Source organism: Equus asinus, chromosome 2 (assembly GCF_041296235.1).
Source record: "Equus asinus isolate D_3611 breed Donkey chromosome 2, EquAss-T2T_v2, whole genome shotgun sequence".
Taxonomy (NCBI): domain Eukaryota; kingdom Metazoa; phylum Chordata; class Mammalia; order Perissodactyla; family Equidae; genus Equus; species Equus asinus.
In genome coordinates this window covers 45,128,102-45,147,845 of record NC_091791.1, presented here as the reverse complement: position 1 = coordinate 45,147,845, position 19,744 = coordinate 45,128,102, and the positions used below count along the sequence as shown (strand labels likewise).

Genomic DNA, 19,744 nt, shown 5'->3' with positions numbered 1-19,744 from the left:
TGAGAGCCAGAGGACCACAGCATCCGAGAATGTCTGAAGCCTAGGAGAACAGCCACTGTAACCTTTGACCATACACGTGAATTTCTAATACCTCAACCCTAGAAAATGTTTTGCCTCTATTTGAATAATGGTATCAATTATCCTTTACATCATGGAGATTCAATAGAAAACTCAGACTCACTGTTTTTAAGGCATATGGCATTGGCTAGTTTTCACTTTGCCAAATCCTTTCTCACTTCTTATTAAGTGCCTGACATATTGCTTGGTGTTAAGGAGACAGAAATGTATGAAGGCTCTGTTTCGAGAACATCACAAATATCGAAACCATGCTTTTGGACTTATTTTCCTTCTGATTTCTACATCCATATTTCCAATTACTGTCTGGATAACTACTCCCAGTATTATGCAATTGTGCCAAATCAAGATTGTAGTAAACTATATACATCCTTTTAAAATGCCAAGACTTCTTTTTTTCGATTAGTAGTATTACAATCACCCTGTCACCCAAGCTGGGAACCCATTTCCTCTTATGTGCCTGGTCCCATAGGTCCCCATTCAGTCACTTTTCAAGTCCTATCCAGATACCTCTGGAATTTCTCTTGAATATCTCCCCAACTCTCCATGCCCACTGCAATTCTCTAGTTCTCATCCTCATGACCCACCATCTCACACCATGATCTCTCAAAGCTTAACCCCTTCTCCTTACATCCTGCCCATCTCCCCAATTGCTAACAGAGTATTGCTAAAACAAAAAAAATAGATCACGCTGCTCTGTATTGCCTCCAAGCCACTTGACAATTTGCCCCCTACATGAATTTCCAACAGAGAACTTTGTCAATTTTAAAAATCACAGGTGTCAGGAGCAGACAGATTGGGTAGCAAGTCACAGACGATCAGTCATCACTTCTCAAAATAAAAAGAATGGCATCTCCCATGAAAATGAAAGAACTATCAAAATTCATTAAATCTGTTAAGCAGATTGTGAAGAATAAGTTACTATTCTTTCTGCTGTAGTGTATCATCAGTTTATCAAAAAAGAGAAACAAAGAGGAAAGAATAAAGGCATGGAGATTCTTTTTGGGAAAGATTGAACAGAAGTCTTCAGTGAGCCAGGGTTAGGAGAAGAAAAAAAACCAAAAAATCAGAGCTGATGTTGTCCAGCCACAGGAAACAAGACAAATGCTATGGATGACATACTTTCATAATTATGGAAATATTCTAGCCATGTGCTCCTCTCCCTATTCTTCTGGATTCTTGTTGAAAGAATGAAACACACTCATACCCTACATCTTAGTTCAGCAGATCAGTAAAGAATAAGCTTGTTTCCCCTGGCGCAATAGCACGATGTCTAAGGTGAGGAAGTTTGAGCCCATTAAGAGTGAAAGTCGTTTATACATTTTAAAGAGAATTATCCTACAGAAACTTCAGGCATTAGTTCCTATTAGTAATGAAATAGCAATCCCTCCATGGATTTCTTAAAAATAATACACTTTCAGAAATCCGTTGACATGTTTGACACATTTGCCCAATGTTCATCTTTTATTTTTAATTTTGTATTCCATTTTTTAAAAAATTTGGTAGGTTGCCACATAAAACATTATTCTTTTTTCTCAAAAAGAACACGATATCCTTTTATTTCCTCCTGGTAGTCCACATTTCTAAAAGTTCTAAGTACTAAGCTGGATTAATTGAGTAGTATGCTGATTACAGAAATTAAAACAAGAAAGAATCTATGGTGTCCTCTTATTTCATGTTGTGTTCACCCAGATGGGTTAGTCAGAACAGAAATAGAAATTAGCAGTTGACATAGTGGCTATCCAAATGAGGGAGGTGACAAAAGACACACAGAGGTGATATTTTACTTGGCCTCTTTCCTTCTTCACAAGGTGACCTGCAACTGCTTGGGAGACGAATTATCCATTCTTGTCACAGTACCTTGATTTTGGCAAGGCCCTCTTGTCTGCAAAGGTCATTGTGAGAGTGCACAGAAAGTCCAAATGTTGTAAAATGTTCAAATGAGAGCCACTTTCTGAGCAGTCCTGGCTGCGTCTTCCTACTACACACCCTTCACACATCAACTCCCTTAGCCCTCCTGCATCATTGTTCCCAAGTTATCTTCCTTCATAAGCTTCTTGATTGTAGCATGACAAACTAAAACTAAAAGGATGTATCTAAAACTTTTAAGCTAGAGAGGTCTACTCACTGTTTTTTTTTTTTTTTTTTTTCCCAAGAAGAGCTTGGTACACAGGAGAAAACTTAAACTCTCACTCTCACCACCTTCTAGATTCTGAAGATTGATTTTTTGGGAGTATTGATGATTTTCTGAAATTCAAATATTCCAGGATGGACTATTTCAGTCAACCAATTCACATAAGGCACTCTCATGGAGTTTTCTCCTGGTTGAGAGAAAACTCTGTGAGAACGAGATCAGAACCCAACATAGGCCAAGACAGCTTTGCTGGTTGGGGAGATGACAAGCAGGGCAAAATAGGGGAATAAATCATAAGTTAGAAGCATTCCAGAAAGAAGTTACTACTTCATCACTCTTATAATTTTGTTTCTGGCTGGCTTTGCTATTGATAGCCAAGATAATTGCCATATTAAAAGCAGCAACCAAATAGGCTGACCTATCTATGATTAGCAGGAGTTTTCTAAATCTGTGGTCTTCCCCAGAGCTACTGGATTTTTCTTCCTTAAATCATTCAAAATTGCTTTAGTCATTCTAGTGTCCATTCATATCTCAAACTCTAAGCAATGAGAAAGATTTTTATTATTGAAAGGGATACAAGAGCTTTGAGAATTCATGTTTTCATTACAATAAATTATAAACAGAATGGACATATTCTTACTTCAAGTGAAGAAAAAATACACTGTATTTTATTAAAAATATTCCCTAGGTGGGAAGTGTGTCAATGTTATTTTGTCATTATAATATAAACCCTTTTTGGGAACATGTTGTCTATATTCTGTCTAGTGAAGATATCTTTTCTTTTTGTCAAACAGAAAAGGTATTTATTTCCAACCAAGACTATACTCTTTTGGTGTATTTATGACATTACAAACAAATCAGTTATATAGTATAAAAACAATTCTTTGTATTTTATCTGATAAATTTTTGTATGGTTTTGTAAATTCTCAAATATTTTTAGTAACTGTCAGAAATAGAGTTGCTGTCAAACTCTATGCATTCTTTAATTTTTAGAGTATTAAAGTTTAAATAAGAGAAGCTCCTATAAGTTTTAAGGTAATATGACTTTATAAGTAGGGTCAAGAAGGAGGGAATAAACTTATTTTTAATCATTAATTAGTTTGTAATATTAGTAGGATCTTTGACTCAGGGAACCCAAGCCCGCCACAGCCATCTCTCCTTAGGACATTCCAAAAATAAAAAGGTATGTACATAAAAAACAAGGAAATGTAACCTCTTGCCGAGTCCTAAAGCCCTTGTAGAGCTTTTGTGAGCCAAGCAGGATCCTACGAGAACTCTCTCGCAAAAGTGAGGTTCTTCCAAGTTCATTTCCAAACCTCAGGTGCAAGTTGAAATTTGAGACTTTGCTTAAAGGTGAAAAATAGAAACAATCACTTGCATAGTAGACTAGAGCAGAGTTAGCGTAAGCTGCTCAATCTAGGCTTTTTGTGTGTGGAACAGCTGCCTACAAGCCTGTGTGAGAGAAGCCAAAATGCCAGACCCAACTAATTCCCAAAAGACTATGGATTGGACATAGCGGGATCCTGTGATATGCTTGTTTTTGAAAGCTAGATTTCAAGGCTCCACCCACTGAATCAAGATGCCTATGTGATTTTTCAGGGCACTAAAGTTTGAGAGCTAACTATACATTAAAATCACTTGAGAACCTGGAAAGGCAGGGTACAATTAAGATGACAATTAAGGAAACAGACAAATAAAGAAATAAATCCACATCAGAGATCCTGAGTGAGCCTCCAGGAATCTATCCTAACAATTCCTTCAGGTGATACTAAGATAAAAGACAAGAAACAGCTTTAGAAATCACAGTGTTTGAGAAATACTGGTAGAAAAAGTACAAAGGATTGAGTCTAGGGGCCGGCCGGTGCTGTAGCGGTTAAGTTCACAAGTTCTACTTCAGCAGCCCAGGGTTCACCAGTTCGGATCCCCGGTGTGGACCTTTGCACCGTTTGTCAATCCATCTGTGGCAGGCGTCCCACATATAAAGTAAAGGGAGATGGGCACCGATGTTAGCTGAGGGCCAGTCTTCCTCAGCAAAAAGAGGAAGATTTGTGGCAGATGTGAACTCAGGGCTAAACTTCTTCAAAAAAAAAAAAAGATTGAGTCTACTTTTGGAGTCTGGCTTTAGTGAATAGATACTTGAAGAGGCAAGCATCTGTAATGCATAACTATCTTAATAATGCTGGGCTTTCAAGTCGCTTCCTAGATCAGCCTTTTAAACTGTAGCATTTGGACTGGAGTTCCCAAAAACTAGTTTACAGTGGTAGGAGAGGGAGGGGTCACCTGTGTGCACATTTTGGGCCACTGAGTTCATAAAATTGTTTTTAGCAACATTTTTATTGAAATGCTGCTTGCATACAGAAAAGTGTACACCTTGATGAGTTTTTATAAAGTGGAACACCCAGATATATCTAAAAAATGATACTACAAACATCCCAGATGACCCGTCACCCTCTCCTGGTCACTACCCCTCACACACGTCCAAGGACTACCACTGTATGTTTACTTTTTGTCTTTTTTCAAAAATTTTATAATTGGATTAAATTTTCATATTTTTAATCCAAATCTTAAGAGTTTTATGCACTTTTTAAAACACTGTGACTAACTTAGGAGGCATCTGTTCCACAACCATACACTTGACACTTGTGAAAGAATGCAATAACAATGTGTTGTCTTTGTACAAGAAAATTTTTCGACTTTTATAAACATTTGCTTTCAAATAAAAGTCCAAGTAATTCATGTTTGCATCCCAAGACAAACATGTCTAAATGCCTGACTATTTAAAGTTTTAAACTAATAATATTGTTGTTAACAGTAATAAAAGTAATAAATAAATCAAGTAGATGAAAGGTTAACAATCTATTTTAACAATCTAAATTGATTAGGAAAAATGTTAAATGAATGTAATTTCTAATCAAAAAGAGGAAATGGAAATATAAATTTAGTTCTCCAGCAAAATTCATGAAAACAAGCACTCCTCATTGTCTACTTGGGAGATGAAGTTAGAATTAGAAATAAAGGGATAAAAGGATCTGTGTGAATCCTGGATAGCTGCATAGACCTGCCAATGTTTCAGAGTCAGACTCTTATGAAGGTAAATAAGCAGCTTGTACTTTGCTAGGAGAGGTAAGCTTGAGACATTTCCTCCCTGGTGTATTGAAGGCTTTCCTGAAGAGGAGGATAGCAAGGGGTGTGGTGTCCAAAAAAGGACAGAGGAAGAAGAGGAATCTGAATTACACAGTAGCCTTACATCTGTCTTTATGGTCCCTGGTAGCACTAATGTCCAACTACCACTCAGAACTTTTTCATGATCTGTTTCCAGTGTACATTCCTTATGCATTACGCACTGACGATGTACAAAAAACCTTGTATATATCAAATTCTCCCCCTTTGCCCCATTTTCAATCTACAGTTCCTTTTTCGTTACTTTACAATAATAAAAACAGTGAAGTAAAAAAATAGATGCTTCCACCCAAGATTATATTGCTGCTACTAAACAATCTGCTTTCGGATACAGTGAATTATACCTCCTTTGAATTTTTTTTGGAATCAAGGTTTTCAAAGGACTGCAGTTGAAGAAGTTTTCCCTTAAAGGTTAAATAGAGGTTTCCCCGGTAGTACTTTTCCATTACACACCAAAACATTTAGTCTTTTTTTCACTGAGGTACGAAGAAATGTGAGATAAAATTTATAGGCCCATATAGACAGATGAATACCCCTAGGTCTCAGAACCCTAACTAAGTCAACTAACCTAGTCAGAGACCCTCCCAGTGTCTCCAGGTGGAGGACTAGATGGAAGGTTTTGTCAATATTCCCACTTCTTAGGTTTTCCTAGAAAACTTGGAAGAATCTTTCATTTGAGAGCAACTTAAAAATATGTATGTACATATATATATACACATACATACATATTAGACTAATGCATAACTAAATTCTTATTAATTAAGGACAATAGACTATCAAGAGAATTAGACCAAGACATATGAAAAGTAACTGGGACTGAATTTATTATTTATGGAATATTCATACTTATATGCAGGCAATCCTTTGTTATGCTACAGTCCGATGACAATTTTAGTGGCACTCAACTTGCACATTTGATAATTGTATTATTATATGTAGCATCAATTACCAGAATCTATGTAAGTCTGCTGACATGACAGCAGTGTCTTTTGGACATATATTATCCTGGAGCTTTGCTGGTCGTCTTTGCTCACCAATAGAGCTAAAAAGAAAGATTTCCTAGAAATTCAAGTTTGGGCATAGCCCAAGCATGAAGAAAGTAGCCAGACCCAGATGGATATCTCTCAAAGTACTCACATTATCACCACCTGAGAGAGTTTGATAAAAACGGAGAGTCCTTGTCTGTATTACAAATATATGAACCAGGATCTTTGTAGGTAGGATGTGGAAACCTACATTATAACAGGCTTTCCAGCTGATTCTTATGCACACTAAGGTTTGAGAACCATTGCCCTATGTGGCTGCCATGATTTTTGAGAGTTACTTGTCAATAACTTTTGATGTATAGAGAAATGGCTTTGCCATTTCTTTTCCTTTCCCCCTCCTTCCATCTGTACTTTGCTCCTTCCTTCTCTCCTCCCCTCCCTTCCTCTCTCTCTGCCTTTCTTCCTAAAGTATCTGATGTTTGTGAAAATTGGTCAAGCACATCCTAAGAACTAGAGATTAAAGCCTGCAATTTAGCAAGAGAGATAGACAAGAAAATTGGCAAATAAAGTGTGTTAATGCACTATAAAAGTGCATTCAGTCAGAACCTTGCTAAAGTCCTCAATTTAGCTGTCTGACAAGAAAATGTGTCTAAACCATGTGTTAAGTGAAAAACAAAGTAAATCAGAACAAACATATCTTTGTTTAAGCCACTGCCCATTTAAAAAACACTCCCCCAAATCTAAAAATAGGTATTGGCTTATGTACATAAATATTGTATATATAGGCAGAGAAAACTTCTGGAAGATTATAGATCAACTTATTCACAGCACTTGTCCCTATAGAAAGGGAACCACAATTGGTGAGTGAGGAGGATAGGGTGAGGCCCTTTATATGGCTTTATATCGCTAGCAGGAATGTGCATCAGTACCAATTATCTGTAGGTAAGCCTGGTCGCATCTGAGAAACCTTTAAAATGCACAAATACAGACATTCTATAACTTAAGATGTTCATGTTATATACGCACATAAATTCATTTCTATTTCATTTTAATGTCCAAAAACTCTCTATAAATATCTATCAAATGGAGATTAACATCATGGCATATTTCATTTTATTTGTAGAAAATATTTAATGTAAAACAAAGATGCACATGGCCTATCGAAATTGAAAATACTCAAAATTCACCCCATATACCAGGGACTGACTAAACATTGAGCAATGAATGAAACCGGTGAATTTGCAGTGTTTACTCTCATGGAATTTAAGTCTAGTGGAGAATGATGCCCAGACACTGTTTACAGTAAAGGTTTAGGTGTATAGCATAGAGCAAGAGAATTTGCTTTGCATGCAATATGATTCCATTTTTACTTTTAAATATTTATAAATATAGCAAAATGTAAAATTATCAGAATTCTCAAGATTAAAAAGTGATTTTACCTTAAATTCTTTTTTTAAAGATTTTATTTTTTTCCTTTTTCTCCCCAAAGCCCCCCGGTACATAGTTGTATATTCTTCGTTGTGGGTCCTTCTAGTTGTGGCATGTGGGACGCTGCCTCAGCGTGGTTTGATGAGCAGTGCCATGTCTGCGCCCAGGACTTGAACCAACGAAACACTGGGCTGCCTGCAGCGGAGCGCGCGAATTTAACCACTCGGCCACGGGGCCAGCCCCTTTACCTTAACATTTTAGTTGCAAAATTTAATTTTAACTTTTAAAAAAAGACCAAAATTCATAACGTTAATAGGACTTTTTTTTTCATCTCAAGTTCGCTGACATGGAATATTTGATATATATGAAATGAGAAGATGGAAAGTAAAATTATTATTTTTTTAAAAAGTTTTTCACTTTTTCCCCATCTATCACTTGAAGCTGGAGATTTTCTCTAAATTATTTTTAATAACAGTTATACAACTAACAGTTATTGAGCAAGGCATTTTCTTTCAAGGCATTTTTGTAAATATTTTGAATGTATTGTGTCATATAATTGTCAAACGATTAATAAGACATCTTGCAAATTGCCATTTACTGTGACTCAGGGAGGGTAATGGGCTTGTGGAGGGTTGTGAAGTTGGTTGGATGTAGACAGGGAGACAAACACTGCTCTAAGCCGCCTCTCATATCATTGTTGGCTTTGCAGTAACATGTGGCTTCCTTACCAAAAGGGCATCCGGTCTTTCAATATTCATTAACAGCTTACACTATGTTTGCTACTAGAATAAGCTCCGGAAATCGATATTAACAAAACAGTCACATAGCCTTGATTTCTTGAAAGTTCTATTCTGGTGGAATCATCCTGACAATAAATGACAAATATAATAAATAAATTTTAAATGTTAAGTGCTATAAAAATAGCAGAGTACATTGGAAATGTCAGCATGGCGGATGTAAGTTAAATGAGGTAGGCAATGTAGGTCTTGTGGAGAAAACCATTTGATCCATGTGGACATCTATGGAAAAAGCATTTGAGGTAGAGGGATTAGCCAGTGCAAAGCTTCTGTGGCAAGAATGTGCCTGATTTTAGTGAAGCAACATATAGGATGGCCACAGCATATTTAGTGAGAAGGAGAGTAATGTGATAAAAGTAATAAGAGGTCAGATCCTGTAGAGCCTGAAACAAATTGGAAATCATTGAGGGGTTTTAATGAGACAAGTGACATGATCTGGCTATTATTTAACAAAATCACTGGGCTGCAATTATGAGGATGGGCTATTGGCAAGGGTGGAAGCTGACAGAGAAGTTAAAATAATCTAAGTGACAGCTCACGGTAGGTTGGATCAGGGTGGTAACAGCAGACGAAGTGAGACGTAGTTAGATCTTGCGTATATTTTGAAGTTTTAGTCAATAGAGCTTCCTCAGAGATTAGATGTGAGGTGTGAAAAGAATCAGGAGTAAAGGTGACTCCAAGATTCTTGGCCTGAGCAACTGGAAGAATAGAGCTGCTGTTAAAGTGGGAAAGACTGTTTCTGGAGCAGGTTTATAAGGGGGGAGAGGAGAATTTCATTTTTGCAGAGGTTGCATTTGAAATGTTTACCAGATATTGAGTATCTAATAAACATGTTAATAGTTATTAAGTAATAACTATTATAGTTAAATAATAGCTATAATAAATAACTATTGCAATAGATATTAATTAAGGAGAGTTATGTGCACAGTGGATATAGATTCTGGAATTCAGAGTGCCAGGATGGAGATATAAATTCAGAGTCATTACGTTACTGACATTTTTAAAGCCATGAGATTAGACAAGATCAGCAATGAAGTGAGTACAAAGAAGAGAATATGGCTAAGACCTGACTCCTGAGGTACTCTAATTTTAAATTGAGGAAAAAAGAAGAAAGCAGCAAATGATAATGAGAAGAAATGGATAGTAATATCGGAAGAAAACAAAAAGAGAGTGTTGTCTTGAAACCCTAGTGAATAATGTTTTCAATGCTGATGATAGGTCAAGTAAGATGAGGACTGAGAATAAATATTATTTTGAGCAATGTAGGAGTCACTGGTGATTTTGCTGAGAACGGCTGTATTTGAGTGGCAGGGGTAAAAACCTGGCTGAAGTGGGCTTAGGAAAAATTGGGAGGAGTAAGTATAGACAAAAGTGAACACATAATATGTAAGAAATGGGCACTACAGACGCAATAAATAATTGGTGACTTTCTAGGAAAAAATAATTTCCTTCCTCTTTCCCAGAATTTATTTAAACGTCTTGGTGATCTTTCCCCATGTTCTTTTTTTCCCCTAAATTATCATATCCACAAGAAAGGGTTCATATTAGAGATTGGGAAATTTGTTAAATTGCTTTCCACCAGCCAGCTGGACCAAAGTTATTCTGTATTCTCAGTCCTCTGGTGCAAGGAGCTAAGAGATTATCAATATTTGCTTGTTTTAATACTGAAAATGGAGTGGTTTGTCTCTTTCAATATTTTTCCCTCCAAAGTAACTAAATAGTGTATTTTTGATACTTCTGCTATTTTGGCTTTAGTTTTACTTTGGTCTCATTACTGAAAATAGGACTCATGCCCAGAAATTCTCAAAACAAAACCTGGCTTTTAAATCTAATGTTTAACATGTATCTACAGATTTTATAGATGTAAGTAAGGTTATCTTTTGGAATTAAATGATTTTTTGAAATACTGCCTTGTTTCACTTGACCTGCTTTTTATACTTCTCGCCTCATTCACTAGTGATTACAGGGGAACAGAATAGGTCAGATTTTTGAGAATTCCTCTCTATGTTATGTAGAAGAAGAGAGGATTAGATGAAAGCTTTGATGCATGGACCTGTTAGAGAATAAAGTATAATTGCATTAATTTGTTTTTAGTGCCATATTTTAACTCTGATTCAATCTGGAGTATCTATATTTTTAATATTCATTCCTGCCACTAATTTCTCCCATGGGTCTTACATTTGGATATTCATTTGCCTTCTCTAAATTAGAGAAACATGTGGTGAATTTCCCTGTGTAGCTTCTCATAAATCAGGAAACCTGAGTCTGGGCCCTCATCCGTCTGTTACTGAGATGTGGTGTGGCCTTGAACATCAAACTATTCTGTTTGTTTCTCCATCAATATAAAAATGTATGTTTTCACATTTAGAGAGGCAAAATAGCATAGACTGTGAACCTGGGAGACAAATACCTGGTTAGCACATCTGGAACACCTCAAATAGGACAAAATATGCAGCAGCAATCCAAAAATATGAGTCATATTGGCAACAAACTAATGATAGGGCGATAACAGAGACTTTACAAGTTATTTTTAAAGATATAGTGAAATAGATTGTTTCCAGAGATTTAATTTGAATTTTCTTTCTCTTTTTGTTGGATCACTTTGTTTCCATCATGCAAATAATATATGTTTTCCTGGCTTCACAGCTGGCAGTAAAAGTTAGCAACATATGAGCTGAATGTAAAATATAAGCTTCTTTCATTGTTATACAATTTACTTCTTGTTTTCCCCTCACTGTCCATAAACTGTGTGTGTGTTTATTGGGGAAGGGGGACAAATAATAAAATTTGTGATGTTTGATAATATTATTAGTATGTCCAGGATATGACATAATGGCATTTTAGAATAATTAGATACAAAATAAAAGGAGAGAGAAAATTTCCTGTTCAGAGTGATTTGTGTGTATGAACTGCTCCTGCTTTAATCAGATCAAAGTTATTGGGTTGGAACCCCATATGGACCAATTAGTTTCATCCAGTGGGAAGGCGACGTTTTCTAGTCACAGACTGCACCTCTCACCCTGGTCAGCTCTGTCTAGAAATCCTGCTGTGTGTCATAGAGGGAACTCCTAGAAGAACATCCATGGCTCAGCAGAAATAATCACAACCCATTATGCACAAAGAGTCTATCCACACTGATGGTGTCAGAAGCACATGTGGTTGTGTGTGAAAGACACATAATCCCAGAAAAAGCCACACATTATTCTCCTTAGTGCAGAACAGGGGCTCATACGTATTTTGTGCCATGGATCAGTTTGGCAATCTGCTCCCAAATGAAAATTCAAATGCATAAGAAAAACTACATACCGTTACAAGGGAAATTTAATATCTTGAAATAGAGTTATCAAAATATTTAAAAACAAAGATAGTTTTTATTAATGCTTTATAAAATATTATTTCACAACAGGGTTGTTCATTATTATAGCTTAATATTAGTAATTGGCATAAATGATATTTCAAAATATCTTCAATATTAATAAAAAATATGAATGATTTTTCTTGCTGCAAAGTCACCAGCACTTCCAAGCATCACTGTGATTTATCACCTATCGTCTCAATAGAAGAAGACGCTAAATGACAATTACCAGAAAGTGAAAAACTATCTTCTAGAGGCCCAAGTTCTTGCCTCCAGATTGAACAATCCAAGATTTCTATCTGAACTAATTATAAACTTTCATGGCCAAAATGCCACTACATTTCACCCAAGAAAGCATCAGGGATTTGACATAAACCATCTAACTTTAACTTTGAGTGGATTTCAAAGTATAACTATTCCAACAGTGAAGAAAAGTATCAATAAAATTTTATGACAGAGAATTTGAATCTATTTCAATAAATGTATATACTATTGAGTTATATCAATGGTTTCTCCTAAAGTCTGGAGGAGATTTTCTAGATGTCACTTGTGATAAAAATCTTCCCTTAATTAAATTTTGTGGATTGCTATATTGTAAGACACCATTTTTCAAAACAGAAAGTCACGGGTTGGTTTTTCTCCATTTACAACATGACCCATGTAGATGTTTCCTAAGAAAATGTATTACAAATATAAATTGTCATTATTATTTTAAATCGAAGAGAAGAGGGAAAAAAAGAAGAAAACAAACATATTCCAAATGCATACACATTAATTTTGAATAAGATATTTGTGGTCAAATAATATTTAAAATTCCACAGCTACTAAAATTATTTAATTGAAATTATCTGTCTGTCTAGCCTTTATCCTTTAATTTTATACAGAATTATGACTCATTTGAGGATTTAATCGTTAGTGTGGAGTGAAAAGATGTGGAAGAGACACAAATAAGTATAATACTTTGAGTTTTGAATCTTTTTCTCTGTCTTTCAATTAAATATTTTTTCAGCAATTCACTCAAATGTCTTCACTTCTCAATTTTCTATCTTTAAGCATGGTTATCTCTAACAATATGCAATGATAAAATAATACATTGCAGTGATGATGATTATTATTACTTTGAAATATACACTGAGTTTGAGGATGAGACCAAGCAATTAATGAAGGCTCTCTGGATTTCCATTTCCTCTTTTATATTTTCTAAGGGCCTTTTAAATCTAAAGCATTTCTTTCAGGGCCAGCCAGTGGCTGAGTGATTAAATTCGCGCACTTCTCTTTGCTGGCCCAGGGCTTCACTGGTTCGGGTCCTGGGTGTGGACCTAGCACCACTCATCAAACCATGATGAGACAGTGTCCCACACAGCACAACCAGAAGGACCTGCAACTAGAGTATACAACTATGTACTGGGGTGCTTCGGGGAGAAGAAGAAAAAAATATATATTGACAACAGATGTTAGCACAGGTGCCAATAAAAAAAAAAAAAAAGCATTTCTTTCTGTAATGAGACCAGTTCAAAAGAGAATCTCCATATATGGTGTGGAAAGTGACACCCCAAAAGAATCTCATAACATATAATTTTCAAAGCTTTTTTCTTTTCTTTTCCAGGCTGAACAAGACAATGGCCATCCTCTTCCTGCCTTTGCCAGTCTACATATTGAAATACTAGATGAAAACAATCAGAGTCCATATTTCACAGTGCCCAGTTATCAAGGCTATATCCTGGAATCTGCCCCCGTGGGAGCAACCATTTCTGACAGTCTAAATTTGACCACCCCTTTAAGAATTGTAGCTCTGGACAAGGATATAGAAGATGTAAGTTAAATATAAATTTTGCTCTTGTTTTGTTAATACATCTCTTGTTATAGTTATGTCAATAGGAAATTTTACTGAGACCTGGTTACATGAGCTATAGAATAGAGAACAAAGTCAGTATAAATGAGAGTTTTGGTGTCATAATTAATTTTGTATCAATGATATTATTTTAAAAAATATGTTTGAATTCAGCAACTATTCTTTTTCAGTTTACAGACATTCAGCATAAGAAAGGAAATGAATGTTTCACTTGTAATTTCCTAACCTAAAAGAGCAACTTTTTTTTATTAATATGGGTTGAAAACTGTTTATATAGTTGCTGACAGAGAAAATAATGACATTACACAATGAATATAAAAAATCATGAAGGCAGCCCCAGAGTGTGAATCGGGGGACTTTTCTGATGGTATATTTTTAAAGAAAACATATTTGGGGCAGCCAATCCACTCACACTTCTGCCAGTGGCTGTGCTGATGTGAACACTCCTCCACTCCACACATCACTGTCCTCTGTTTTTCTGATCCTGACACTAGCTACACGAGTCGGAAGCAGTCCAGGTTGCGTAGATCAGAGTATTTTACCTCCTTAGCTAGAGTGATTGCTATGAAGAGTGGACGGAAAATCTATACCAGGGCAGTCAGAGTCATCTCAGGAATTGAAAGGAAGAAAAAATAGAGCTTGAAGACTTTAGCATCACGTATTAAAGAAGTGGAAATGTATTTGAAGCCATTGTAGCCAAGTCTGCTGAAATCACGGAGAAAACCCATTATCAGTGGGAGAGAATGAAGCCTGATGGAGACATGCAGAGAAGAGTCCTCCTGAGTTCCTGTGTTTTAGGTTATTAAATCCCCAGAGCTATACTGATTCCTAAAGATTTTCCTCTGATTCTGTGACCTACCATAGTATTTCCCCAAATATCTTTTTTTTAGCATACTTTGAGTTTGATTTCTGTCACTTGCAACTCAACAAGTCCTGATTCAGCAATTTCTTTCTCTTCAATAAATCTTTCTGTGATGACAGAAATGTTCTGTAGCTATGCTGTCCAATACAGTAGCCACTAGCCATATGTGGCTATGGAGCACTTGAAATGTAACTAGACTGAAAACATAATTTTAGCATTTTGCTTAATTTTAATTAATTTATATTTAAATGGTCACATGTCACTAATTGGATAGCACAACTCTAAAATATCCCTAAAATCTCATTTCATGGAGCTTTGTCACCAGTTTAATAAATTAAGAGGGCACTTTCAGACTTTTTCTTTCTCTTTCTCGAAAAATTTTGACACCCTTAGCAGAGGCTGTGACAACTCCTGTGTGCACTCTACTTCTTACCAGATGTTTTATTTTACTCTTGATATCTCTCTCTGCTTTCTTTTGTTCTATCATCCCACCTTTTTGCCCTTAGTCTCTCTCATTTTCTTTCATCATATGTTTTAACAAGAGCTAAGTGTAATTGAGTTCTTAGTAACTGCCAAACAATGTACTAAATGCTTTATCTTGAATTAATTCTCTTAAATCTCACAGCAAACATAATAGATGCAGTTTCCCATATTGCAGAAGGGGAAATGGGAGCTATTTTAAATGTCTTACTATGATCAGAGAATTAGTAGATGGTGGAGCTGGACCTTGAGCCAAGGTCTATGGGAAACAAAGTCCTTGTTGTGAGCATTAGTCTAGACAGCCCGTTTTATATAGTCTGACTGTAGTCTAACTAAATCAGCTGATAAATCCTATAGACTTTTCTTCCTAGAAAATTGCATATACATACACAATTTCACATCCCAGTTCAAGGGGTTTAGGGACCCCCTAAAGTTTAATGAATTTCATGAGTCACAGGTAAAGTCTTCGTTTAGCGAATCCTCACTGGGAAATTCGCAGAGCCACCTTAATAAGTTTTATCCAGGCTAAGCAAATATATGTTGTAGGCCTGGAGGTGTCCCACAAATATTGGGGTAGATTTTGTCTCATTTTTTAATTTGAATGCATAATCATACTTTAAGCAGTGACTAGTTAATTTGGAAATTTTTAATAATTTAAGTCACACCTTTATGAACACAGTGGTTAGCAAAAGCAAAATCCTGAAGAAAAAAAATGGAGTTGTTATTTTTTTCATAATAGCAAAATTTGTGTATTTGTACTTGCTTGGGGTATTTATATTATTTAATGGCTGCATATTAAGCCCTGTACTTGCTTGTGTACAAGCTTACTGGTCTGGATTGCCATTCACTTTAAAATTACAAATGTTAAAATTGTGTTCTAAGGGACTTTGTGTAAAACAGTGGGACTTCTAATGTATTGTTGAGGTAGGGTGGGAGAAGAGCCCTTGGGTCTAAAACCTTTGGGAAACACTACTTAGAATTCTGCTCTTGGAGATTTACAATTCCAGTTAGCCTATTAAATGCTCTGAATATTTCCAAAGGGTGGGACAGCATGTTGGTTCTTAGGAGCTTGTGCTTTGGTGTTAGACAGCCCCGGGGTTGACTCTTGGTTCTGCCATGTGACAGCTGTATGACACTGTGAGCCTCACGTTCACCATCTGCCCCCTTTCATTCAATCATCTATGATCCTAAAAGGTATATGGTAGCAATCATTGCTGCCTTGGCCTGCTCCTTCACTTGGGGCTGAAGGAGACGGGCAAGGAGAGAAAATCTCTCTTAAATGATGCCATATACATGGAGAATGGCATAATTACTATATTTTATAAAACTATCAAGTAATTAAATGATGTGTGTCTGGCCATTTGTTTAATACTTAGGCCCATCGTCTTCCTAAAATTATCTGCAGTGGGTGATTGTCATTAGATTCTTAGAAAGTGAACAAGTATATCTAATCCTCTAGTGACTAAGATTTCTAAAATATCACATATAGCTTTATATATCTATAATTTAAATAAGTCCATACAATAATAAATACAGTTTAATTCAACTTTCTCTGCTATGTGAAATGTTGTCTTAAAACCCACTCCTCAGAAATTGGTGTAACACTTCATTGTGCCACTCAAGCTTGAAACCTAGGAGTCATTCTTGACTTTTGTTTTCTCACAACAACTAATAAATCTTCAAGTTCTTCCTATTTTGCCCTCTGAATATTTCTTGACTCTCTTTTCTCCTCTCAATCCTTACAATCACCACCCTCTTTGTCTTTTATCAGAATTGCCTCCTGATCTGCTTGCCTCCAGTTTTTTCAGTTCAAATCCAGTTTTTCACTCAGCCACTGGAACAATTTCTTCACAAGCTTAAATCTGACTATATCACATTTCTGCTTAATATACTTTTGTGACTTCAATTTTTCCACGGAAGGAAATTCAGGCTCACATGCGTGTCTATTACTTGGTACCTGATAACGTCATTTTCTGAAACTTCCTGCTTCACCTATTACATTTAGAAACTGCCTGTATTTTCCTGCCTATGCCAAGCTGCTTCTTATCGAATTACCTTTGTTAGTTACATTTTTTATATTTTGAAATATTTTGTCTTCCATAACACAAGCTGACTTGGATAACTTATGCTCAGTGTTTAGAATTCAGCTCAGATATTCCCTCATTCAAGAATCTTTTCCAGAGTTTTCATTCTCTCGGTTGAGTTGCATGTTTCTCCTTGGTACATTTCCCTAAAATTATGCTTCCATCATTGTAGTAAGTGTCTTTCTCCCTCATTGAATTTAAATCCCTTGAGAATTGGTCATACCTCTCAGTAACTTTTAAATCCTGAAGAACTGACAGTTCCCAGAACTTAGTAAGTTCTAGTAACTGTTTCATAAATCAACAAATTTACACATGAGTAAAGGAATGAGCATATTTAACATGTGCATTAAAAATTCTAATGATATTGAATTAACGATTTCACAATATGACCAATTCCGTGGTCGAACAACTAATTCCTAGAAAGTTCTTCATCATACTGAGTTGAAATCAGCCTTCTTAAAACAGCCGTTATTCCTTATATCTTCCTTTTGCCAGCACACAAAATCAATCTATGAAATAGTCATTAATATATTTGAAGATAGATTTATGCACTTCTGAATCATCTCTTTTTCCAGGCCAGGAACTCTTTAGTTTTGAAAGTAAAGATCTGTATCAACAAAAGGAAACTTTAAGGCCCTTTTAGTTCATAGATAAGGATTTTACTACATGGTAAATTCTTGCTGTTTTTGAGTGTCAGGTTTAGTGAAATTAATCAGCATAGGCATAAAGGATTTAAGAATACAGACAGAGACAGATCACCTCATACTGGTGTTAGCAGCAGAAATGGAGATTAAACATCAGGCAGGAGAAGAGCAGTTGTCACTGCAGAGTTGGTTCTCCTGAATTGCTTCAGGAACAGTTATGCCAGAGGGCAAATGCCAAGAAGAGGACAGACATGGCTCTATTTGTCCAAAAATTAAGTTGTGTTTCTTCCTTCAATTCAGTAGAAGGTAAGACAGTGTTTTAAGAAATATTAGCAAGGATTGGTGAGTTGTGGTGTTATTAACAAGGTGGATTTCAAGTCCGAAGGAATCTTAAGGATCACAGTGAAACTGAAAAAAAGTAAACAAAAATATTTGTACTAATGTTCCTTTTCTATAGATATACAGATGTCAACATACATACATATATATTACATATATATCAGTCACATTTATGTTTTTTCAAGTACTCTTGCCTCATAGTTTCAAAATAGTCCAGAATATAGGTAGAGCAGTAAGGCACAAGGCTTTTAAGAGGCATGTCTGAAATCACCAGGTTTTCAGGCAGACTCACTAAAAAGTTGATTATTGAATTCTAGTTGTAAAAAATGACAGGGGATAATAATCAACAGAAGTTATGCAATGTTTGTTATGATGTGTCATAATACTAAGAAAAAAATACATCTAGGGAAGAGTTGTTAGTTTAAATGTACTGGAAAATGTTTTATTTTTTGCTTGTTATTAGTGTATATTGTATGCCATATGTATATTTGTCCTTCTTTATATTTACTTTTTTAATTGTTTAATTTGCATATAGGTTCCACCTGGTGGAGTTCCTGTAGGTACTAGGTTTTAATTTTGTGTTTGCTCTTTTTGTTATTTGCTGTGGTTCATTGCCTTGTTCTTTTCCTTTTCTACTTTAATAAGTAGGCAGTTACTTCATTATCACTTATAAAGACATCGACAACTACTTTAAATATATATGTATATAAAGGTACAATTTAAATTTATATCCAAATTGCATATGAACTTAAACAAAGATATCTTAATTATTACAAGTTTATTTAGTCCATAGCAAACATTAGTAATTCATCACCACATTATTTCTGAAAGATTCTAAGCTTGAGGTCTAACCATTTTGAACAAGCTACTTCAGACAACTACTGTCAGCTAATTCAAATTGGCAGATGAGGTTAAACTTTCATCACTTTTCCCATTATGCTTTATAATTTATATGTATGTACATAAGTATGCATACATATTTATGTGCAAATATATATACATTTTAGTGTTGTATGTGTATATATATGAGGATGCATATGTGTGTGTGATAGCAATTTTGATTCCCATTGGAAACCCCAAATTGATTTCAAATCCAATAAACGATCATATTTGAATGTTTTTCTTCTATATGATGGGATTTTTAAATTTTACATTCATATGTTTGTTTGCTTTTGCATTTGTATATGTGTTTTACTTTCACATTCAAGTTTTCTGTGCTATAAGTGAATATCAGAGTTTATTTTATGCTTTCAGAATATAATACACAAATCAATGAAGTGATAAACTTTTGATGTATACTGAACGTATACTTTAGAATAAAATAATATTACCTTATGTCGGGGGAAAAAGAAGGTTTATTAATCAGCCCTCTATGTACGTATTGATTTAGAAAACTAATATTTATTTTAAATAAATTTATAGACACAAAGACTATATAAAATCTACTGTCCCTATCAGAATAATAAGCCAGAACATTTTCTATTTACATTCAAAATATGCCACACCTGAAACTACTATGATCTTTGCA

At 35.4% G+C, this 19,744-nt stretch overlaps 1 protein-coding gene across 5 annotated transcripts in view; it reads left to right on the top strand.

Annotated features, from left to right (window-relative positions):
- Positions 1-19,744, top strand: part of PCDH15 (protocadherin related 15) — a 1,592,394-nt gene that overhangs the window by 1,274,608 nt on the left and 298,042 nt on the right. For all 5 annotated transcript variants that reach the window (XM_070487986.1, XM_070487962.1, XM_070487971.1 and 2 more), the window contains one exon: positions 13,562-13,768. In XM_070487986.1, coding sequence (XP_070344087.1) covers positions 13,562-13,768 — 207 coding nt within the window. The remainder of the gene's footprint in view (positions 1-13,561; positions 13,769-19,744) is intronic.